Below are 25,433 nucleotides of genomic sequence, written 5' to 3' on the forward strand. Positions count from 1 at the left end.
AGCGCGGGAAAATGTCAACACCGCTGACCATCTGGTTGTACTATCACCTCCAGGGTTGGCCGTTTCTCGAAAGTCCCGAAACTTTTCGGGCGTATTTTGGGTGACGTAAAACGCTGTGTGCCTTCAAAACGTTTCTCGTCATGAAACTCTGCGATTGTTTCGTTTTCACTGGTCTCGCAAACATGTTTCAAAGATCAATTTTTCATAACTGGCAGATCATAGTTTCAAGAATTGCTTTTCGGGCCCGAAAAGGCATCTGTGAAATTGCCAACTGCTTGTTTTGGAAAGCCGATCTTTTAGCATGCTTTCAAGGTATCAAAAAGATAATTAACTGTGAAGGTTGACGAATTAAATGCTGTCCGTTCTTGAGTTGCAATGGGAATTGTGACACCCGAAAATGGCCCGTAAAGTTTCGGGACTTTCGAGAAACGGCCCCCTGGTTCCTTGATGTGGTCCGGACCCTGCTCTCATCGAAGAGCTTGCGGGATCTTTATTAACGTCCCACAGAGTTTATAAGCAAGGTTTTGAGACGGGGCGTACGGTTTGTAGTCTTTATCCGAGAAAAATTTGAAAGTCTAGCCATTTGTGGATGTAATTACAAATGCAGCACTTTCTACCTGTGGGTTGCTTCGGCTGGAGTCGAACTCACCACCTCCAGCAGCTCCAATGCTCAACCAACTGAGCCAACCGGTCGGCGGTCATCACAAGAGACTCACAAAGAGCGACAAGGAAATATTGTTTGAGTCCTTTATTCTTGATGAAGATTAAAAATTGTCATTTGCGCCGATGAAATGTTTTTTTTTCAGACGATCTAGACCACAAATTGACCCGCAATTATTTCTCCTCCTGATTTAGGGATAAATGAAGACCTAGAAAACGAAGATCGAGGACCAAGGAGGCGGTTCTCGTCTTTGGTCTCCGTTTTCCCCACAACGACGTAGGAGTGTGGGAAACGGAGACCCTGCTAGTTGTTATCTAAAGTAGACCCTCCGGGATCGTAAACTGGGTTGCCTGTGGTACATGTTATACAAAAACAGGAGAGGGCTATGAGTTGGGTGGTATTGAAGGCGCGGAAACTGGATTTTTCCCGGAGTAATGCTGGCTGAGCCAATCTGAAAATAACTAAATCCAAAATATACGGTCGTTTTGCTGGGCTTTCCCATTGCCAAGGTAACTTATTACATCTGATCATGGCCACATCTTGTTTGGAAATAAGCGGTGTTTCATTTGGTACCATAACATTGCTGTTACGTGATTCGGTGTTGTAGCGTTATTCGATCTACACAGAGAGTCTTCTAAAGGCTGAAACCCTTTCGAGCCTCCTCAAGGGGAGCGAATTTATTGGTGGCTACAAGACCACGTCATTGTATTGCTATGGCACAGGCTTCGCTGTAAAAAATTACAAAAGAAATAGTGATTTTTCTCGTGACACCACCCATTATTAATATGCCAACCAGAACCTAATTGGCTATTGAAACAATGACTTTTTTGTTACGTGTTGGCAAATTTGAATATCAAAAGAAACGTGACGTCAATGTTTGTGAACAAGAAATATCGCTATAGGGCACTTTCTTTGTTTCTGGGCTTAATTGCCTGGAGTCATGGAGATGCTTATACTTAAAAATGGGGATAATCGAGTTCGTTTTCTTATTTCAGAACAGTAATAAGCAGGGTAAAATTGAAACTCTCCGCATAGTTTAAAAATTCTTTGAAGCAGATTCTGAGCTACCTTCCGAATTTGAATATTCAAGGTGGTCCAGAATCCACGCCAGAGAGTTTCATCTTAGCTTGCTGATCACTTTTCATGAATAGAAAACTGGGGTCTCCGCGATTGTTTTTGTAGATATAGGCGTTTAAAGACAAAATGGTGTATTATATGGTACCACAATATTGCCGTTATGTGAAGTGATTTAGATTAAATCCGTGCAGTAAGTACTGTCACCGTTCTTGGCGTTTTCTCCACATTTTAATTCTTAGCAACAAGACATGCCAGCCAAGGGAAATCCTTTCTCTAGGGAGACAACTATACAAAAATAGGTTTACTCTTTTATTTTCAAATTCTAAAATCTAATTTCAACTTTAATACAAACTTCTAATTACCCTCAGGATTAGATGAACATTTAAAACTCTGTGCTACAGGGAACATAAGCAAAAAAACAAACTAAGGTTCAACAGGTGTGAGATGCATATTTCCGAGAAGGAAAATCATCCTTCATTAGATTTAATGCAATTCAGGGATTTCCCTTACTACAGTACCAGAAAAAAAAATCATAAAATTCAAGACCTTTTACTACTTCCGAATTAAGTGTGCACTGGATCATCTGCTTTCAAACTGTGTAAGTACATGTACTATAGAAGGATGCGCATATAGCCGCCTCACATCGCCCCAGATGCTTGCAGTGCTCTTGCTGGAACGCTACAAGTGGCCAGGACAATGTGAGGCGGTTGTATTTGCAGGTTAATAAAGACTGGGCTAATGTAATACATGCCACAGAGTTCAAAACTTCAGAGCAATCAGGCATTTGCGAACCAAGTCATGGTGTTGGCTTTCAAGCTATTCATGGGGTAACTCCAGCGATAGCCAGAGACCTATTTTGCATACTTAACTGCTGTGGAGGAAATCATGCGAAAGCTCCCCCTGTGACTATACCCTGTGACTAAATTATTCTATAATCAATGATTCCTGAATGGTGTAGCAACATTTTAATTAGAATACCAAAGTAGTTTACTCATTTAAAAAATTTAAAAATATGATTCAACCACATATTTTGGCTAGGACAATGACAAAGCCTATTAAACAAACCAGGTATTGGGCTAAACACAGCCTGGGGAGTGCGAATGAAAACTGTGGGATTCCAGGAGGTCTGTCTGCTGTCTGTAGTCCCATTTTATTGAAAACCGACAACCAACAACCCAGCTGCATGCCTTGACCAGCAACAGACAAGCAATGGTTCAGAAAAAATATTTACAAGGTAATTCAATGTGCACTCTTTAATGCTTCGATATGTGTTCACAAATCGAAATCACTTTAAGGAGCCACAGAAGTTTGAAATTCTGTTTAAATAAACCATTATCTGGCATTTTCTACGGCTAGTGGCTTGAATACCAAGGGAGAACAAGACTTATAATAATAATAATAATAATAATAATAATAATAATAATAATAATAATAATTATTATTATTATTATTATTATTATTATGCCTTTGCATGAATCATGATTACTAAGAAACTGAATAATGTTACTCTAGATGAGGATAACATACTGTTACATTCTCAAAAATACACTTCGTCTTACAATAGCTACATGTATTTAAGGGATTGTAAAATTAGTAAATTTGTACATTATAAAAATTGATTGTCACACATGAAATCAAGTATATGCACACAAACATACAAATCCTGCATGGCAGAGTTTCGTAAAGACAGATAAGCTGTAATCCTTAGTTTTGTGTGACCAAAGCTCGTATATTTTCAAGGTATTTAATCCAGACCTTGATAAATTATGCCCAAATTATCAAAGTACACTTTCAAAAGTAAAGTAAGAAACAGAAAGAGGCCCTAAGAAAGAGCTCATATAATTGCAGAACTTTCATCAAGAAAAGACAAGTCACTACAACAGATGAGAATTTTCAGGAAGGAGGAAGTTTCCTGATTACTTAAGAAAGTCATTGGTACACAGATCAGAAAAACTCTTGACTCCAGAATTGAAGGGCTTTGAGCAGAAGTGACCTATGATAACCTTTAATAACATTGTTCTGCATCATAAGTGATCATTTTTCACCAGTGATCTCAACAAGAAGCTGGTCAAAGTGTTTGATACCCTTTTTTGTGACTGGCTTTGGCTTAGACTTGCAGTTTTTCTCACAAAACTATGGAAAAGTAAGAATTAGGGAAACATTCCAAAATTAAAGAAAACTGAAACGAAAACAAACAAAATATTCAGAATAAGAAAAAGTCAAAATGTATCCATAGTTTTGTTAAACATGGAACCCTTCAAACCTGACGTGTGTTTATCCAAGCAGACACCAAGGCTCACAAAGAACAATGAGAAAATGAAGATCCTACCTACTAACCCTTACATGCAACCTTTGGAATGAACTTGGTGGATATGACTTTGTCCATTCTACGGCGGCAAGAGCAGTAATGTTACAAAAAATTAAATCACTCATTAAGTTTGCACAAAAATACTGAAAGGTGATGTTACAATTTCACTCTGGGTTGTAATCTTTGACAATTCGCTGTGCTTGCCTCACATACTGCTGTTGTTTGTAGTAAATCCGCACAACTCCTTTCACTGCCACAAAAGTCATTCCTCCCTGAAATGAAGGCAAACATCAAAGTTTAGTCTTAACAATGCCACATTTAACACAGCTTATATCACATCAAGAATAATTTGACTGTCTTCTTAGTAAGGATTCTTAATAGATACCGGCAAGTGTATTTTTATCTCACAAGATATTTTGTTGACATTTTTTTTCTTTTTTAGGAAGGCTTTTTTTCCGACACAATTGATACCGATACAGAGTATACAGTTAGCTAAGAGGAAAAGTAGGCTGACAGACTGTTAATTTGGACAATGAACCCAAAGAAAATTCTCTTGGCCTTTTTTAAGTAGAAGATTTCATAAACATTTAGAATTAGAAGGTTTTATACAATGGAAAACTCTTCAGTTTTCAAGATTTAGATGCAATTAAATTTTCAAATCATGGTTTGCAAGTCTGTAGTGAGCTTTTTCGTGTTTAACTCACCAATGAAAAGTATGGATGAGTTGTCAAGAAGAGTGGGATTTTGGTGTGAAAAAAAGTCTACGTATATAGAACATAAGTGGACATTAAGTCATAAACGAGGGGTGTGAAACAACCATTGACAAGCTGGAGTCACTCTGTTGGGTCTATTGTTGTTAAAGATTGTGTCCAGCAAAGGGAAACTTTCCACACCATTTGGTTGGTAAAAATGTTCTGCTTCCCATTGTTACATTACTCTAAAACATGCAACACTGAGCCATGAGGATAATAACCATACTATGATTGCTTTCAGAGCTCAAATTTCCACCAGATCCAACAGTCTTGCACAGAAGTTGTTGAAAAATTCCCATACAAGGCCAGAAATAATTGTTATGGCGCAATTTGAAAACAGTTGGCTAATGGGAGGGAACCTTTGATCTGATTTGTCCTCACCTTTTTCTACCTCCAATACAGTTACAGATGAGAAAAGGAATGCTTAAAACTTTACTTATTTTCTGAACTGGAGTTGAATATCAATGAGTATTTAATGTGTCATGATTTTTTCAGTATAGACCACACACTCTGAAAAAAGTAACATTATGCCAAAAATGTATGCTGTACATGGTTCCGTAAGGCTGTTATAACCCGGGAGTGGGTTGTGAGGCTGGGCTCTCACAACCTCTTGAAATGCTCCCAATGGCGTGCGACTCTAAGAGCCTCTGTCAGCTAAGTCCAAACAAAAAACTACGAAGACTCCAGCTCTTTGAATCGTAAGCTGGAACATTCGCTCCACATGCCCTGGTCTCTCCCCGCTGACCTTCAGCTACATGTAATGGATGACTCCCGCAAGACCGCCATCATCAACAAGGAGCTGGCACAACTCAACATCGACGTCGCCTGTCTCCAGGAAACCTGGCTGGCCGACACTGGGTCATTTATGGAAATAGACTACACCTTCTTCTGGCAAGGCCTGTCCCAAGACGAGCCGAGGCAGTATGGAGTAGTTTTTGCCGTGAGGAACTCACTGATTGTCACCACAGAAACCCCCTCCGGAGGGTCATTGAGAATTCATGAATGAATTCATTGAGAATGCATGAAAACGTCGGCGGGCTTTGTGAACATATTCCCCTACGCCCCTGACTCTGACTTCCATTCCAAAGCCAAGGATCAATTCTATGAGGCTCTGCAGGAAACACTATCCGGAATCCCAAGTTCCAAGGGTATATATTTGCTAGGCGATTTCAACGCATGTGTTGGGATCGACTGGCAAGCATGGCCTACCTGCCTCTGCCACTTCGGCGTTGGCAGGATGAATGAGAACGGGCAGAGGTTGCTTGAACTCTGCTGTCACCACGGCCCCTGCATCACCAACAGCTACTTTAAGTGTAAGGAGCTGCACAAAGTGTCTTGGAGACACCCTTGGTCCCGCCACTGGCACCAGCTAGACCTTGTCATCACTAGGACAGCGGATCTCAGCAGTGTTCTCCACACAAGAAGCTATCACAGCGCTGACTGTGACACGGACCACTCGCTCTTTGCAAGCAAGGTCAGGATGAAGCCGAAGGAGTTTGGGCTAACGATCAGCCTCAGGAAGACCGACATCCTAGTGCAAGGTGCTGAGTCCCCCCCAGTCATCACCATCAACAACACGAAGCTGGAGGTTGTGGACACCTTCATCTCCTTGGGCTCTACTGTGTCAAGCTCGACTTCGCTCGATGCTGAGATCAGCTGCAGGGTTGCCAATCAGCTGCTGGCATGGCCAAACTCAACAAGCGAGTGTGGGGCAATGACCTGTTGAGCGAAAGGACCAAGATGTACGTCTACCAAGCTTGTGTCCTGTCAACTCTCCTTTATGGCAGCGAGTCGTGGACGACCTATGCCAAACAAGAGCAGTCACTCAACGTATTCCACCTCCGCTGCCTTCAGTGCCTGCTGCACATCAGGTGGCGGGACAGAGTCACCAACACCAAGGTGCTGGAGGGTGGCTCACTGAGCATGCCATCACTGCTCATTCAGCGATGCCTTCGATGGCTTGGACATGTACATCGCATGGAGCCTGACTGCCTGCCAGGAGAAATCCTTTATGGAGAACTATGGGAGGGCATCCATCATACAAACATACATACATACATACATACATACTGAATTGACTGCTCCCCAGAGGGGCTTTTCAGGGCCAATGAATCAACGAAACAACAGAACACAACAACTACAACTGTTAAGAATCCCAACTAGCCGGAGGCAAACCAGTTGGCTATTTACAAGTGCAGCTGGGAAGTTGAACCAGGGACTACCAGGATCAAATTCAACGAGTGGTCAGAGCGGTTCTTGAACCGAGATCTCCGGATCTCAAGGCAAGCGCTCTAACCACTGGGCCACACTGCCCGTGGTTCGACACTGCATGGGTCAACCGCTGCTGCGCTACAAGGACGTCATCAAGCGAGACTTGCGATCTGCACTAATCGACACCAGTGCATGGGAGAACATCACCAATCACCGAGATACATGGCGGCAAAGTGTCAAAGTGGGGGTTTTAAAGGTAGAAGTGAACACTAGAGTCCAGGGTACATGCAAGAGAGCGGCAAGGAAAGAACGCGCAGCCTTTGCACATGTTTCCACAAGGCACGTCTGTGCCACCTGCAACAGAGACTGCCACTCCAGGATCAGGCTACACAGTCATAGAAGATCCTGCCCAAATCCCCAGCACTAACCATCGCCTCTTTGAGACGAGGATGCCACTACTATATGTACTTACTCAGGGGTTTCAATAACTTTTGAAGTAGAGAGTAGCTGGTGGTTAGAGGCAAATTTCTGGCAAACAGACGGCAGTATAACTGCCGGTGACCGGCGTCTAATGAAACCACTGTTACTGAAGTGATAAAGACTACAGAAAGCCATTTTGTTTCTCTGTAGTTTATTTACATTTTAAACAGTTATCACTAGTAGTAATCCCAGATTATTGAAGTGTAATCGACAGTGGCTTAGCCTGTATTTCCGTAGGGTTCCAAGCTGGAAAACTAGTTGTTGCATTTGCAAGTAAAGTGCTGCGAGTCAGATGTGGAAGTACTGTTGTGATATTTCCACAACTTTTAAAGCTGGCAGTTGCATTTAATACTTTGAAACAATTCAATGATTTAAGACAACAATTTTCTTATTGCCTTGACTGCATAAAAGATGTAAACTGAACTATGAACTCTGTGTGTGTGAGATTTAAGTATTCACTTAAATATTACTTAATGTTCTTGAAAATACATGCTCAAAAACAGGAGATTTAACGCTCTTTCAGTAGAAATTTTTGTAATTGAATATTCTCTGTCAAAATTTGCATAAGAAGGACAAAGATAAACGACATCACTCACGAAAAAAAAGTCGCATTATTTTCATGCAAAACACAGATTTTTTTAAAATTAACATTAATATCGCTTCACTTATCATTTACACTACTACATTTACTAAGAGAAAGACTTCACACCTATACATTATTCTAATACAACATTCATTCTAATGTACGTCAGGCATGGCACATTAACACAGGTGCATGCCGCTTACATTTAGAATTATTTACTTATATTAAACACTAGAACTATTACTCATTTTACACCTTAGTTACTTATCTATGTTACACTCCCCACTCCCCCAAACAAACAAACATTTACTATATATTTAACAATTATTCCACGAGCGCACACTGGATATGAGATGGTAAATAGCCAACGAGGTGCGTAATGCTGAGTTGGCTATATTAACCAGTCTCATATCCAACAAGCGTGAATGGAATAATTGTTTTATCAAATTCCTTAAACTCCGAAAATTTGGAAGTATGAGATATGAGCAAAAAAAGAGAGAAAATCCGAGCGAAATCAAAAAAACTTGATGAAGATGCCATGTTGTGTTATACCCTGTGGTCAGACAGACATAGGCTCATCACAAAAACATTTCTTGCCTTTTCATGTACTTCTAAATGTCGGAATTGATCAAAAGTTTCTAGAAAAAAAGTTCTTTTTCATTTTTGGCTTTATTCAGCAGTTGGATATATAGGAAGCAGTCAGTTAAACTAAATGCATACTGCTGGTAGTTTCTTCCACATTCTCTAGCTTGACCTTTATGTACAGCAAATTGCCATACAGTGCTGTATCACAAATTTAGGGTAAGATGCGATCGTGTCTTCTGACTTGAAGAAAGAACAAGTGTTTTCACTATACAGAACTAATCCATGAAAATGTTTGTTTCAATCCATATTTGACATAAGAAGGGGTAGTGTTTTGCCGATTATGAAGATTTCTTTTGTGTTGATGTATGCAACAATTCTGATTTGGGAACTTGAAGTAGAGGATTTGCTTGCACTGTACCAATAGGCAACTCTTTTAGATTGAAAACTAGAAGCAGGCATCATAGGTGCAAAAGAGGATATTAGTGCCTCAAACTTCTATTTGTTTATGAAAAAAGACTCCGCAGGTTTCCATGTAGATGTTATGTGGATCAAGGTTTTTTTTTTTTTCATTAGGTAAGGATGGCTGGATATTGAGCAGTTCTTTTTTTGTGTTTATAGACCGAGACAAAGTCTGGGTCCATAAACAAGCAAACAAAGAACTTAGCTGGGATAGCCAGTCACAGTGAAGGATTTGGTTCATCTTGCCCGCTCACAGAGCTACATGTATTTACATAATAATTTCGTTTACTTTGTGAAATTTGTGCAATTCTTCATAAATTGTGCGATTTCTCATGAATTGTGCCATCAGATGTGATTTGAGTTCAACTGAACGAAATCATACCATTGCGTAATATCAGAAGCCCAAAGCCCAGGTAAATGTAGGTGCATGGTCAAACCTTCAATTAGTCACATTTACATTGCCAACACTCACCAGCAGTGCTCGATGAAGGCTTGAATGAACATATCCAAAACAGACTTTGCCAATAAGTGTGGAAATTGTTGGAAGTATCAATGCCCCACAAAGCAATCTTGTTAGAGAAACTGGGTCAGACAATGGAGTAGGCTCAGCTGGTGTGCGAGTACCTAAGCCAGCAGTTAGACGTGGCAGAATGTAGCTAAGAAATGACATCTTGCTCACATGACGTCTCCAAAGTCGCAAAACATGGTCCTCCCACCTGACCATTTTGCCAAGTATCAATGCAAGTGGGATTGTGGGAAGTCCAACAAATAAAAACATTGGATCTGCTTTCTCCATGACCTCAAGTCCTTCCTTGTGACCCAAAACCTGCATTACTGTTACTGCTCCATAAGTGACTGCAGACCAATATAAGGAACCCACCACAACCCCTGCTGCAGCAATGGGGCAAAATTTGTTGATAAGTTTGTCTAAGAACTCTACAGTCTGTAGCAATGGTCCTAGTGGAGGGAAGACAATGATGTATTCAGCATTGCACTGTGGGCAAGAAACTTTTGTTGTAGAACTGCCACCTTGTTTCTCGTCAATCCAACGTTGCAGGCAGACTTGGTGAACCCATTTTGTTGTCCCACGACAACGGCATGGTCTCACCCACTGGGACATTGGTTCATCTTCCTCTGTAGCAAAACATACCCAACACCGTCTAAAGTATGAAAGCAAACAAGTTTCAATTTTACAATGTTGTGTAGTACTGACATGCTTTATAATACTATTGTCAGTTCTGTAATACTGCAATCTCTTTACAGTTATTTTTGGCAACCTAAGACCAGTTCTTTAAATCCATTGCAGCATTCCAGTTAATTTTTTCAAGTGGGGGGTCATGCAGACAATTTGAGGGGTCACCCAGAGAACGTGCCAACAGTGGACCTATGGTGGTGGGGGAGGGGGGTAAGGAGGGCTCAAATGTTCACACATTGAATTATTTTGTAATGTCCTGTCCTGTTTTGAGGCCTTTTACTTTTTAAAGCTTTGGTAATATATTCAGTTCCAACATAAAGAGATGGTTTCAATGCACAAAACACACTCTTGAGTAAAAATCAAATTTCTTTACGTTAAATAGTCAGCAAAAAAAATAACTGCAAATTGCACTGACGGACGTTTTCCTGCCTGTAATGCATGTCTTGCAGTTGCACTAAGCAAACGTTTATTCCACACACTAAGGAAGGACTGAACATGTTGTTTCCACTTCATAATTGCTCTTTGTTTTAGTCTAATAATTTTTTTTTGCTTTTTGTTTCCACCCTGAGAACAAGGTTGGGGCACATCAGTGGAGGGCTAGTGCTCTCACCAAATGCCTCCCATGTTGATTAGCATTGGCAAATAAAATGTCAGACAAGCTCAGTAAAGGTTTATGTAAGCATATTAAAGATTTTCAACCAAAAAAAAAATCATTACTATTGTACATGTAAGTTTCATTCAGTCTCAATTGATAATGGTGACAAGATAAAATCATGTGTTATTAATGTTGACATTCTTATTCTTGTACAGGTCCAGTTGTTACATAAACTTCAGCGCCCATATCTTGGTTTCTGGAATGCAATAGAAATACTTGGCCATATTTGGTTTAATAGCAGCGAGACTAACCAAATTTGGCAAAGTCACACAACCACAATAGAAGAAACTATTAAAACTCATGCAGGGAATACATGTATATTGAATGAATAAAAGTCACATGAGACAAGGAAATTTATTACAGTAAATATAATGAATGCAATTGTTAACAATGTTATAGGAACTTTCGAACCAATTACAGAATACCCATCCACCTAGAAGCATTACTATTTAACCTGTTACTGCGGCCTCATAGTCCATGAATATGAATATCATAAGACTTGACTCCAAGCATTAAAAACAGACTGTCACTGCGGTTCACAGTCCCGTAGTCAAAGAATATGAATATTACAAGTTGAAGCAGTAAAACGGACTGCCACCACAGTCTGCAACCCTGTAGTGAACGAATATGAAAATTATAACCCCAAGGAGTAAAATGTTCTGCCACGATGGTCTGCAGTGTGGATTAAAGAACGAGTCAGATTACCTGTGCATGGTTGTTGTTTTGATTTATTGCTTAAAGGGCATGTAAACCCAAAAATACAAATTACTCTTGTCCTACGTAAAAAGTGGCAAGAAAACGAATTTTGCGTTAGTTTTGCTCAATTCGGCTTAGTTTAGGAATAATATCCTCATTTTCTACTGAAATCCCACTTCCGGTGAAAACAATAGCGAGCGATCGTGACGTCACAGGTGGAACACAAAGCTTGCTCAACACGCATTCCGTATGGCGACTCGTACAAGTAGCAGTAGTTCGGAGGATGTTCTCTCAGAAGGGAGCGACTCAACTGCCTTAAATTTATATGACAGTGACGGGATATTTCCGCAAATGTACAAGACTATGTGCCATGACCCTACCAATTTGAGCCGTGAAGAGTTAGGCGAAACGATCAGAGAGAAGAAAACCCCGAACTGGCTGGCAGCAACACTGATCGTTTCGGAAACACAGACTGGTATTTACACGTAGTTCGCAGCGTGATTTATTTGCATTTGAGATAAAAACTTAACAAAGCATGCATATCATTTAAACCATGGCAATAAGAATTTTTGGACCTGAATTTTTTTGGGTGTTTTACGTGAAATTATATAGGTGCGAATGTGGAACTTGTCAACCCATGCAGACAATAGATGAAAGCATTTGCTGCATGGAAATCAAGCAAGTGTGGCAAATAGTGGAAGACCAGCCTGAAACAGAGATGAAGTGTATCACAGAACATCCCGGTTTTCAGTCAACCTGCCTCGATGTATGGGTGGTGGAAACTGCTTGTTACGCATACAGACAGCAGCAGTACGGCACAGATAATCAAAGGGGAAATGAGTAAGATAAAGTTATAGTTTATTTTGTTACATGTTATTTTGTTTTTGCCTTTCTGACATTGATTTGTTGAATTTACGTATTACTTTATTTATTGATTACAATACTGAGTGTCACTGATACTTATTTGTTTTCTCCTTTTTGTAGGAAATTTCGCTACATTGCCTATTGACAGCTGGTTCGCTGGTGCTGGGGTTATCTCAGCAAACATGTCAGGGTCGCTTTGCCATCTTGTGCGGTAAACAAAATCTGCCACACCTTTCCGGCTGATTTTGAGCGATACAAAGGTACACGTTAATTAAATTTACATAATAATTATTTATGTCTTACAGAACTAGCGTCAGTGCCTGTTCGTTAGCAGTGACACAATCACATGGATTCCTTCACCACCGGCAATTGTCAAGCAAGTTGGTAAAACGAGTGGTGTATTAAGTGTGAATTGCACATTTTTTTATCAATGTTTGTGGTCGTTTGGTTCAAAAACATAAATCTAGTTCAATCTGCATTCATGTTGTTTTAAACATTTTTACAGTGTACAGGTACATAGAGTAATGACCTGGCTTGTAAAATTCAATTTCAACACTGGCAAACCATGACATAAATTCTTCAACTGCTGTTTCTTTGCAGGGTTTCTCAAAGGAAGCAGCAAACGGGCCTGATTTGCTGTCCCTTAGATCCTGAATAGAATTCTTCAATGATCTTTGGTCCTCTTCATAATCATGTGGCAACATTTCAATTAGACCCGCAGTATAACCTAAAAATAATAATCATTTATGAATTAAGTAATGCAGGAGGCAATATTTTTGACTGCTTAAAGCAATATTTTTTGTGCATGCACGCACGATAAGACTCAACCTGTAGCAATGTGCCATATGTCACAATAATGTGTGGTTCCTTTGGGTGCCATATTTCTTCTGATGTAGGCCGCATTTTGGTGATTTCTGTCAGTTATTATGACGTCTAAGTCAAGATTCTTGTCAGCCAAAAATTTCTCTAATCGGAGGTGGCCCTCATGTTCACACCATGAACTGTTTGGCACTTCATTGGACTTGAACAGAATAACAACAGTTTATAACATACTGTAATATATTCGCAAAAAAGTTAACTGATTACAAAGCGAGACTAGTGGCCTCCTTATGCATAACTTACTTGAAAGTTGAAATGTTAATGCCCCATATTTGGCACTGTGACCTGGGCTGTCAGATCTCCCATCCCCAGAAAGAACAACACCTCCTTCCAAATTGACAACCTTCTTATCAATTTATCCTGCTCTTCCTTCCACCTTCTTATGACAGTGGGTATCAGGTAGTTCCTCTGGTGTTTATGGTATGTTTGGCAGCTGAAACACTGTACCTTCAGGATTTTCAGCATTCTCAGGGTTTGGGAGATCATGCTACCTGAGTACAGAATAGCAGGAGATTTCCAGCAGGTGCCTTTGGCTTCTCCAAACCCTGGCATAGCTGCATGTTAAACATTTTTGAGTGATATGGATAAGAGTGCCGACCACAGTAGACACTTCAGTTGTAGCAGGTTCGGTGCACAGAGGCTTCCGGACAACTGGCTTCTTCGTAATCTTTCAATAACTAAGAAAAAAGGGTTTCTTAGGGAATGAATCAATTGTGTCAATCTGAAGATTTGCAGTTAAATCAATTTTATACGAACTCTTTTTCACAGTTATGTTGGACACTTCCGGTTCCTCGCATTCTGCCATGGGTCGCTTTTTTACTTCAAACGACTTTGTTCCTGGACGGGCATGAACTGTCGGCACAGCACCGGGAAGTAGTTGCTTCTTCTTTGTAAGGCCTATTTCTGCCACGTAACTGTTCTCATAAATGACTGCTACAAATAACAGAATGTACCGATGGCTCTACTAAATCGGCTCCTTTCACTTGAACAAATGTCACCCACCCACTGTTGCTTCAAATTTGTGTTGTTTGGGAATTTATGCATGGTATGCCCGGTTTTATTTGAGTTACTACAAAACTGAACAACACAACGCTTTACCATTATGAAAAAAATAAGTATACTCCGACCAAAACAAAGTACCTACACTAGTCCGTGTTTCACAAAGTTATAACTTCTGGTAAAAGGAAGGTTCCACCTATGACATCACAGGAAAGATGGCCTATTTCAAGATGGAGGATGTTTCGAATTTCGAAGAGCTTTTACGAGGTGAAAACGGGCTTGACTGAAAAAAATAATTCTGCCATAAACCGCTAGGTGAACAAAAAGTGTACAATTTTTGGGTTTACAGGCTCTTTAATAACTAAGTGGCCGAATAATCAGACTGTGGGACTGCAGTGGCAGCCTTTTGAGGTTAAATGTAAAAGGATGGGTATTCTGTATTATTATTCCAAATATGGTCATAGCAGGCTCAACACTTGTTGTGCATACTCAACGTATATCCTGCGATATAGGTAATTCTGTGTATCGCAGAGAAAAATGGTAGTTTTCCCAGCTTTTTTTTCCAACAGACATAGAAAATTGTGCTTTGTCATCAGTGTTTTGAATAGCAAAACAATTATCCTGCTCAATCTTGCAGAATATCGCCTGATTTTAGCAGACTCAGTCTCCGGCCTTATTGGCTAAGTATCAGGTGATATTCCGTGTGATTTCTCGGGATAATAATTATTGTTAAATGTAGCCAAACGTTCTGGAACATATGAATTTTTAAGGCTTATTTCCATATATTTCTTGCGGACCTGTTCAGTCACTATCAGAAAAAAAAATCCAAAACATGGGATGATGTGAATTGTTTCTTTGTTTCTGTCTCTAAGCCACATTTGCAAGCGAATTGGTACTAGGTACAAGTACAAAGGTTCTTTAGTGACTGCCTCCGTCATTATGTTTATTTATCTTGAACACCCATCGTACTGACTGACTGACAGTTCGCATCTTCCCCCAACCATCACTTGGAAAGCAGAAACGAATATGAAAGCCCTTTCAAACAAAATTTCCGCAAAGCTTTAAAGAAGTAAAGATTTAATATTTCCCACCATTTTGGCAGTCAGTCAGCTGGTGGCTCTTGGAGCTCGAGGAATGCTGCTGACCATCGGATGGCCGAATTCGTTCTCAGCAACCGAGCTTGTGTTAAGAAAGAATCATATATTACCGTTGAGTCTAAAATCATCAGGCCGCCAATCTTACATATTCTATATTACATAAAAAAAGAAGGAGGAAATGTAAGATAAAGATAATTTACATGAATTTGCCAGCAATGTCTGTAGACGAAAAACTAGAGTTTACAACAAATATACGTAGATGTATACATTGTACATGACGAACTGTAAATGCTGCACGTTCCACTCAATAGTGATTGCTCACGTTCGCACAGCAGCCAAGGCTTTTGTGCTAAGGGGAACCTAAAAACACATTTGTTCTAAACATGCACTCCCGAAACTTAAAGGTCCCTTCAAGTCCTTACACATGTTGCTGAATGCTTATAACTTTCCGCAAAACCGAAAGTAGATAACGATTCTATCACGGAGATATTTCAAATGAATTTTTCTTATGCCTACCTTACATCCCACTCATCGACGTAGGAAGAAGCCATTTTAACAGCTTGTTTCTGTTGAAGTCAAATCCACTATGAAAGAAAGTGTCTAATCCAACCTAAACACAAGCGATAAAATATGGCGTCGAATGGCGTCCAAATCTCCTCCAACTTCCAAATTTGACCAAGTGAATTCTATCCAATCAGAGAAACCAATCAATCAAACCACTTCCGGTTGACATTTCGCTTCAGATCCAAATTTTCCGCGATTTTTTCATTAGTCATAATTCCTCGATTAAACCGGTGGGCTTTTTTTCTTAGTTGTATTTTAGTTAAACGTGTCTAGATTCTTTCCATTTCATCGAAGAAGTCAGACAAAACTCATTTACTACATCGACTTAATAAATTTACTTCTCTCCGTCCCTGGACACGGACAGGTTTAAATTTGTTGAAGAAAGGGAGAAAAAAGCTTATTAAAGAACGCTAACGTGAAATGAGACAAAAACCATTCTCAATATCACACATGCTGTACTTAGCAAGTCCAAGATTTCTTTCATGTGAGAACTGTTTAAACTACAATAGCACGAAGGGAGCAGCTGGAAAGAAGAAAAGACAATTGCTAAGCGAAGACATGTCATCAACCAATCAGAAGAAAGATCAAATCTATACATTCAAATCGGCAGCCAATGAAAACTGCTTAAAGCATTATCTATGGGGCTAAAGAAGACCATCCGATAGTTCAGTAATGTTAAGAATAAAAACATTTTAATATGGTAGAGAACTTCTAGGGAAAATAAGCAAGACCGACACTAGATTGCAGTCAATAGTAAAATGATATTTTTATTTTTATAGAGGTTTAAACCGATTTTGCGACCACAACGCATCTTTTTTATAGCCCCAAATAATGAATGAACAATGGCTTTTTTACCTGCCGTGTGTAAATACATACAGGCACGAGTCGATCCTTTGTAATGCCATGACCATTAAAAAAGGCGCGTCTATTCATTCGCTAGCGAATATTCACCACAATCTAAACCACGTGCAAGCTGCGAAACAAAAAAACATTCATGACGAATTCATTAACGCGCATCGTGATCTTTGAAAGAAGCGAGATTGCATTCACTTCGCCTAAAAACCTCCAACTCCAATTTACTGTTTTGATTGTTTACGTTATAGTGAGGATTTCGGGAGTCTGCCAACAGGATGTCTTTTCTCAAAGCGCCGCTAGGCGTTTAAAAGATGCCCCCGCATTCAATATTCTTTCATAAGGGCGGAAAACTGTATTTTTCACTCAGGTCAAATCAAACAACTATGTTGTCAAAAACATATCAGAAATGCGAGGTCGATCGTCGAATCTGATTTCATATGATCATTATTAATTTTCCCATAAGCAGGTAGGACCACGTGATGTGCACCGCAGAACCATTCATCTGACTCGAATTTTGTTGTACTTGACAGAAAAAGCAACGACGTGGCGAGGTGAACACAATAGCACCTGCTGTATACGTAATTCACCAAGGTACTAGTTCGCCTGAGATTCTACAATTTTGGGATATGGCCGATTTTGGCCAAACAACAAGATCACTTTCACCAGTCAACTACAACCATAGCGACTCGCGAACTGCGTCGCTCTTTTTCCCTGGCAATCTCAAGGAGGACCATTCAGAGAACAAAAACATTAAAAACGGTACGTGTGAAGACTGTTTAGACGATTCGCCAAAATCAAAAATAATTTCAACGCAGGGAAACACTGCTCTAGAGCAGACAAAACTAAACTTCACAAGGGACTCAGAAAACTCCATGTTTCACGATTTTGCGACTTCGACCACATTTTGGTCGCCAGCAAGCGTAGAGGATGTTTTTGTACAGCCCGCAATTCCTCAACCGGTTAACGGCATTCATTTGCCTTCTAACACTCCAGTAATAACGCAGCCAAGAAGAATAAATGGACCAGCAAGTATCACAACAACAATGAACCATCAGCCAAGAAGACCAATTCCTCATAATTCACCATTTATAACGCAAACGAAATCAATACCGGCTTTAACAAGTCTAGGGGGATGGAATCAACAAACTCCACAATCCATATCAGGCTGGCCTTCACAACAACATAATTCCTGGGGAAGTCGGCATTCAAACCATGCCATAAACGCAATAAATTTCCCACATGGACGAAGCTCTCGGCCATCTTCGTTGACGCTACCAGGTTCGTCTAGAATGAGAAACCACCGAGTTAATCATTCGTTTGTCCCGCAGTCAAGATCGGCAATATCAACACAAAGCATAACACAAGGCCTACAAAGCCTTAGCTTGACAAGACAACCAGTGGATGGAACGATTTTGGACGATATTCCGAGCCTTGGAAACTCGCATGGCCAAAACAGTGAGCTTTCAAACTCACTCTACTCTTACCAGGTAATGTCAAATATACCTTGGATAGGAATACGCTTTATTAGCGTTTATTCAGCACCCAATGTAATTTCATACAACAGAAAAACTATGTGGTAGTTTCTTTGCCAATTCTTTCTAAGTTGTAGATTATGTTTTCACCAACACGAATAGAACGGGTTAAACCTTTAACTGTCGACTAAATATTAGACCGTGTATTTTTCATTTTTTTTTTTAATTTAAAAAAGTAGTCGTTTTCCTTAAAATCGTACCAAGATGGGCAACTTAAATGATAAATACGAATTCGCAATCAATAACGTTTGCCGTCGTTCGTTCGTCGACTCCATCATACATAAATTAATGACGAAAAAATTGGCCCAAAGGTACAGCTGCTTCTAAATTAAGTCTCAATAAAACTGGAAATTTAGGAAAACCTTTAACGCTTTTTAGATCATACGCTTTCACTGCTAATGCTTCTTTTGTGTTCATTTTTTTCTACAGGATTCAATGAAATTCCCATCATTGGAAACACGTTTGCTCGATATAATTCGCTCCCCGTCAGAACCACCAGATAATTTAAGCGGTTAGTATGATCTTTTATTACAAAATAAAATGATTTTTTTTGCTGACAGAGATAGAAAAAGAAAACCATACAATTGATCAAGCCACTAGGTTAAAAGTAAACTTAGTTCAACATTGAAAAAGTTGTTTTACATTGTCGATAAAACTAGCCTTTTGTTTCCAAAAATATATTGGTTCTATGTGAATATCGAACACCTTTCCAGATCTTTTCGCTTTAAGTCAGTTCCTAAGGAGAATTTCCCCACTCGCGAGATATGCATTCTTATTGATGAATTGATGAGCAAATTTACCACCGGGATACAGAGTCAGGACATATTAAAGTGATCTTTTTTGAATCATTCGTTTCTTAAGCACTCTGAAAATTTAATGGAATGAAGTAAGGATATGGTAAAAAGTTGAATTCACTGTAAATTTGTGTTACCAGTCACCTGCGCATCCGACATGGCTTTGTCAATTTTTAATAATCTTACCAAAATGTCTAGAACCAAGAATATTTGACTCGCCTTCAACGAGACCTCTATTTTTTGGCCTCACTTTATTTCAAATTTGTTATTTTGAAAGTGGTGAAAATCAATGGCCGCAATAAAAGCGGAGGATGTTGCGATTCTTCGTCAACTGGTCATCGCCGAGACTATGTATGTAGGAGGGCCGATTTCTCTTTTTGTTTGGGCTAGGAAAAAACCACAAAAAGTGAAGGGTACATAAATCCTTTTGCGAATATTTCAAAACAAATGAATTCAATAGTGCAATTTAGCAGCAAAACCAACGAAGTAACACCTCTATAGCCGTTTCCTTGTTTCCTTTCGGAATTTCTATGGTGCTGCACCAACCATAAAGAGGGGATAATCTTTTAGGGAAGGAGACGTTAAAGTAATGCCAATTCAGAATTTTTGTATAGTTTACTTCTGTAGTTTGAATTACGCAAGTCTAGTAGGTTCACAGCATCACAAAAATATGTCGGTATCAAGCCATAAAAAAAACAAAATAGAAATCACACTCAAGGAGTATGTGGCATTCTCTGCAAGAGAAGCCATTTTTTGGAAATTTCTATTGGATGCTTTGTGTTCGAAGAAAGAAAAACTGAGAAGTTTTCAAATTTAAGTCATAGTCACTCGAGAGATAAAGTATTGAATTCTGCCACGAAAACGGATTGCGTGTCGAACGGATAGGAAGTGGTGATTCCAATCCGGCTATTTTAACTGTCTTGAAATAGCCCTGGTTTTAAAATAATCTGCGAGAAAACGTTTTCAACGTTGAAATAATCAACGAATTGCCATGTCTAAAATGATATTGCTTGGAATATTGCAATTTACATTTCTCGTGTTTTCCGTAGAAGACCTGTTTGCAACACGAGAAAGGCCAAGTATCGCGAGAAAAGAACCAAAAGTAGTAAGATGATCGTATTCTCCAGCAAATAACACTTTCAAAGGAAAATACGGAAACAGAGGAAAAATAGAAAATCTGACGTTTTTGATAACAGAGTGACTTTTGCATATCCAATTTTTTGCTAAAGCCAAAGGATTCATGGTACAAGAGTACTTCGAACATAACCGGCCCATGAGTTGCGATTAATGATATTTTAAGATCAACAGGCAAATTCGGAATGTCTGTTCCCTTCTCCACCCTTTTTGAAGTTTTTTTTATTGTGCGTAGATGTGTAAGAAGTAAAGATTTCCAGTAACGTCATAGGGAAAGCCAAAAACTGTGTTCTGAATCGCTTAAGTAATACTGCCGGTTTTCGCACCAAGCTCATTCAATGAAAAAAGGACAACGAGAAACAAAGAGGAGGTCACTTTATTACGTGGATAATATGCGACAAACCATTCTTTTCGCTTAGTCTAAAGAAAGTGAATGCCAAACAAAAAAATGGTTACGTTAAAATCTTAAAGGAAAAAGATGAAGATCTCTTTGCAACGCCAAAGCGTTTATGATCCAGGAGAAGAATGCTATAACTGAGCTTACTGAGTAAAAACTACAAACGCAAGCCCTAAGCACACGGTTTACGACAGAACTGAGATTAGTGTGCGAAACCTAACCTGTTTTGAAAGAAACAAACAGTGAAGGTACTATGAAGAAATGAAAGAGTTACTATGTCATAAGTGTAAAGAAAGCTATCATGATTGAGAATATTCTGTGTTGTGGATATGACGCTGTGAGGCAGAAAAAGGGTGTTAAGAAACGATAACCACGTACCAACAAAGTGTAACCTAAAGTACTGGAAAATCTTGCACTTGTTCGAACAGTTGGCTGTGATATGATGAAAAGCGTAAAAAGCAAAATATTGTTTAATGTAGATGTTAAAGACTATCAGTGCTTTTGGTATTTAGTGTCGGTCTCGCTCTGTCGGTAACGCGACATTTTTTCGTAATAACCTGGCGCAACTTAGATCCGTTTTCACTCACATTTCATATAAAAATTCATTCGCTCGAGACACACTACTACGAACTCGACAGGGTTTCAGTGTAGCTGTTATTAACATTTTGCTTGTAATGTCTTGGGGAAGACCTTTTGCTGGACGACCACAAGCTGAGTCTTAAGTGAAGCCAGCGAAACAGCTGTATGGATAACCTTCTAAGAACGTGTCAAAAATTAATGTTTTTTAGAAATTGAGTTAAAAATTCAACTTTCTGGTTGGTCGAGAAAGAAATGAACAAAGAATAAGATAGCTGAAAAAAGCAAAGTTAATGGCAATGTCAGTCAGCGTATTTAAAAACTGTTTTGGGAAAAATAATTTAATGAGGTTTCCTCGTCGAATTTCCTGAGACTTCACAACATTGCGCATAATAATAACTCGCAGGAGACATTTGATAAATTGCCCTCTAAAATCGTACAGTAAACATTTTCAGTTACAATAAATTGCTGAGTAGTTGAGATCTTCTTTTAAATCGACCAACGTAGAAGCTTAGACTAATGTAGATTTATCAGCTTTTGCTAATTTGGAACTCCAAGTGACAAGACTGACTCATCTCACAGTTTTTTTCAAATATTCTAATTACTGACAAAAAGTCCAAGTTAAGTTAAACATATGCAAATTAAATTCAACGTACTAAAACTCTTCCTTCTGAATGCATCAATTTCCGAGCCGTTAAAATTCAATTTACTTTTCTTTACGAATCTGAATGGTTCGCTAATTTCTTTCGAAAATGAATTTTAAGACTTGACAATCAGCGATTTATTGTTTCAAAACACTCTTTTCCCATTAAACCCATCGCTCGTTCGTCCAAAAATTAGAGAATCTGTTGTCCCCAAGAAAAAAACCCAACTAAACAACTTTGTGAATAAAATGGACACTGTCTAGATCTAGAAGTCTTGCGAACTACATTGTCTAAAGTGTTGGTCTTATTTTGTACACTTATCGAGTACAAAACATTGTTTCTGGGAACGCAGCACCGAAAACAGCCTGTTTCAAGCCATAACACTTTTATTTGTGCAGTAAAGGAAATATATTTTAGTTAAATATAATACAGGGAAGAGACAAAGAATTAATATGATTTTATATGAAAGGAATATTGATGATAAATTACTATGGATGCAAACACAGGAAAACAACAAGTTATATTCATCGCACATGAAATTATCAATATTTCTTTCTTAAATTATTACATGTAAAGCAAGGGTTTTTTAGTTCAAGCCGCTATTCCCTGCCGTAAAATTACAAGCGAAAAGTCAGAACTTTTAAATGCTGGTCTACCCAGAATGTCAGTAAGAAGGCAATAGTCATGAAGGCGCAAAAGTTACCGGGAGTGTTTTCGTTTCCTGTCTGATAGACAGTCAAAAGACATCATAAAAACACATTTTTTATGGCTCCTATGGCGAAAATTGCTTTGGAAAAATCCTTAGCGCGCGTGGCGTTTCAGAAATTAAATGTTACTAAGATATATGGACAAAGCCAAACCGGCAAGCATTTTCAATTCTGTACCATTAAAGGCTTATCAAATATGTATGCCTTTCATACAGATGGTTGCTTCATAACCAAGATCCTCACAAAACTCGAACTTCGTAATAATTTCCGTGGTTCAAAGGCCATAAATACACTCACCCTGTTTGGGCGAACAACTGCATAATTACTTGTAATTTATATGTGAAGTAAAATCATAGGTTTGTACAGTAAAATATTTCAAAAAAAATTAGCTTCTTTTTTGTAGGAACTATACGTCGCATAAATACGTCACTTTAAATACTGCATCTGTATGCAAAGTCGAAGTTGACCCAACTTGAAAGTAAAATCAAGTCAAGTTTTCCCATGAAAAAGACAACTTTCACTTTTCATATGACAGAATATATTTAAGTATTGGAACATGAAAACCGACACGTTTCCACGACAGCTATCAACAAAGATAACATTTCTTGATATAGGTCACCTAGCCTTTCGTGGTGTTTTAGTGGAGTTTTAAGTACGTCGATGTAGACCAGAAAAATATCTTAGCATACTGTGAGATGTCGTTCATTAAGAATCCCGGCAATATTGCCTTCGATAAGGAAATGAAGAAGGGCTGTTTGTCCCAAATGGAATTATTTATTCAGGAAGGAAATCCGTGTCACGGCTGAAGACGCCATTAAGACGGTGAAAAAAAAGGGACTAAACAATTGGCATAAAAACGCTTTCTCAACAAATCAAGTGAAGTGAAATAATGATTTTTGAACTCAAAGAAATGAGAAGACAAAAACGAGACATAACAACCTTTTGAGATTGTGAATGCAAAAGAAAACAAGGAAAACAGGAACAAAGCTTTTTCAAGCTAAATATTACACATGATTCGTTAAACTCTGGAGAAAACAAGTTACTTCGACATTATTAAAGACGAGTTATCTTTATTGTCAATAATACTTTTTCTCCTGTATTCCTTTGAGGGTGAGATGCAAAGTAGCCCTAATGTCACTGCAAATCTTCATTCATAGTTTTCAAGTACTTTAAACCATGAATTTTGGGAAAACATAAATCTCAAATGTTAGTTTCCTGAATAACTCATGCATACCAAATACAGTTCTCAGGTTGTCTTCCAAGAGGAAAGTTTCAATATCTTTCGTTATCGCCAATCTAGTAAGGTATCAACGGCACAGTATTTGTCACAACGAATGCGATTTTCTTTTCAGGGAACTCTCTGTCTTTGAAGCTTCAATCAAGCGATGTTTTTCAGAAACTCAATCTGTAGTATTTGTAAGGCGTATTATTATGAAAAAACACGCCATACTTGAATGAGTTCTATGGCAAAGCATTTATAACTCTAAAAGATCTATAAGGAGCTCTGCTTTCTCTTATAATGTATCACAGCCATTAGACGGTGGCGGAGAGGATAATTTTAAATAATCTTGCTATTTTTAATTAAGACTTTAGAGAAGCAAGAACATACTATAGGCTTAAGATTGCATGGCTTATATTACGCCGGATGGAACGGATGTTGTATTTTCATGCTCAAAGTTCATAACAATGGATATACCTTAGTCGTCTATGATGTATGTTTCGACAAAAAAGAGTATTTATTTTTTCGAGATTTGATTCTTCACCGTGAATTGCGCCGTAAATTTGAATAAAAATATTCTTTTGGTTAGACTCTTAGTAAAGGTGTATTCTTTTTTTTCGAGAACAAGTTGGCTTATTTTTTCGTACGCCAGTATTTTATCCGCAAATAAAATGCTGTACCCACTGTACACATTTTTTGCATTCATTTACTCTTGAGATTTTCTATAACTTTAGAAAACTCACTATACATGTGACAAAGATGTAAAAAAACACCCTAAAATTTAATCAGCTGCGTTGAAAAGCCCGTCCTCTCCATTTTACACTGGAAAAATTGGAAAGGATATTTTTCAGTAAACTTTGATTAGCAAAAACACAATGTAAATAAATACACAGAAGGCTATAGCCTGAAAGCTGGCGTCTTTTTTGTCTTGGACATCTGTGATGGTTTTGTTAATCTTCTTTCGGGAGTCGTTGCCATTGATCTCATACGACAGGTGAATGTAAAGAGCGTGGATTAGGTGTGATATGTGATTTATTAGACTAGGAAAGCAAGGGTAATGACTTCTTTCTTGATTTGTAATTTCAGCTTTCAAATATCATCTACAGAAGAAAGGAATATCCCACGCAGGAGGTAAATAAATAAATTACCTTATTGTTAACTGGACATAAAGTCGTATAAATGCCGCCACCAATTTATTTGACCTGAATGGAAATGACAAACCCACGCAGGGAAGAAAACACAAGGCCTTGAGAGCAATCAAGAACATTTACTCAAAGTCAGGTTATAAGACCAGGATGTTTACGAGAAAAGAACGTATTTCATTAATTTGAAGAATGAAAAGATACAAATCAGGTTATTACAAAAACGGTATGGGTATTTTGATTTGGAACGGGCAGTGATTTGTTAATCCACACAATGGTATTCACATACATGTTAGAAAAAACGAGAACAATTGATATTTTGGCATACACAGTCAAGACATTTAGGGAAAGGAATGACCACACGAGTG

General features: G+C 38.7%; 2 protein-coding genes across 2 annotated transcripts in view; one reads left to right on the forward strand and one right to left on the reverse strand.

The window, feature by feature from the left end:
- Positions 1-2,034: 2,034 nt before the first annotated feature.
- On the reverse strand, positions 2,035-16,548 carry LOC138007043 (E3 ubiquitin-protein ligase MARCHF5-like). The gene is made up of 3 exons (XM_068853717.1): positions 16,018-16,548; positions 9,589-10,276; positions 2,035-4,318 (listed from the first exon to the last, which is right to left on the reverse strand). The coding sequence occupies exons 1-3, from the start codon at positions 16,050-16,052 to the stop codon at positions 4,211-4,213; spliced, it is 831 nt and encodes a 276-aa protein (XP_068709818.1). The 5' UTR covers positions 16,053-16,548; the 3' UTR covers positions 2,035-4,210.
- An 865-nt stretch (positions 16,549-17,413) lies between these two features.
- The window catches only part of LOC138007040 (cytoplasmic polyadenylation element-binding protein 2-like), a 21,555-nt gene continuing 13,535 nt past the window's right edge, over positions 17,414-25,433 (forward strand). Inside the window, exons 1-3 of the mRNA XM_068853716.1 lie at positions 17,414-18,407; positions 18,882-18,963; positions 25,010-25,054. Of these exons, the coding sequence (XP_068709817.1) occupies positions 17,547-18,407; positions 18,882-18,963; positions 25,010-25,054 (988 nt within the window). The 5' untranslated portion in view covers positions 17,414-17,546. The remainder of the gene's footprint in view (positions 18,408-18,881; positions 18,964-25,009; positions 25,055-25,433) is intronic.

Source organism: Montipora foliosa, chromosome 6, assembly GCF_036669935.1.
Source record: "Montipora foliosa isolate CH-2021 chromosome 6, ASM3666993v2, whole genome shotgun sequence".
Taxonomy (NCBI): domain Eukaryota; kingdom Metazoa; phylum Cnidaria; class Anthozoa; order Scleractinia; family Acroporidae; genus Montipora; species Montipora foliosa.

What these genes read in the sequence shown, in the direction of transcription:
- LOC138007043 (XM_068853717.1), bottom strand. Translation starts at nt 16,052, where the DNA reads ATGGCTTCTTCCTACGTCGATGAGTGGGATGTAAG. An exon ending in GTCGATGAGTGGGATGTAAG is followed by an intron (nt 10,277 to 16,017) that starts GTAGGCATAAGA and finishes TTCATACTTTAG; the next exon opens with ACGGTGTTGGGTATGTTTTG. An exon ending in GCCTTCATCGAGCACTGCTG is followed by an intron (nt 4,319 to 9,588) that starts GTGAGTGTTGGC and finishes CCTTCATTTCAG; the next exon opens with GGAGGAATGACTTTTGTGGC.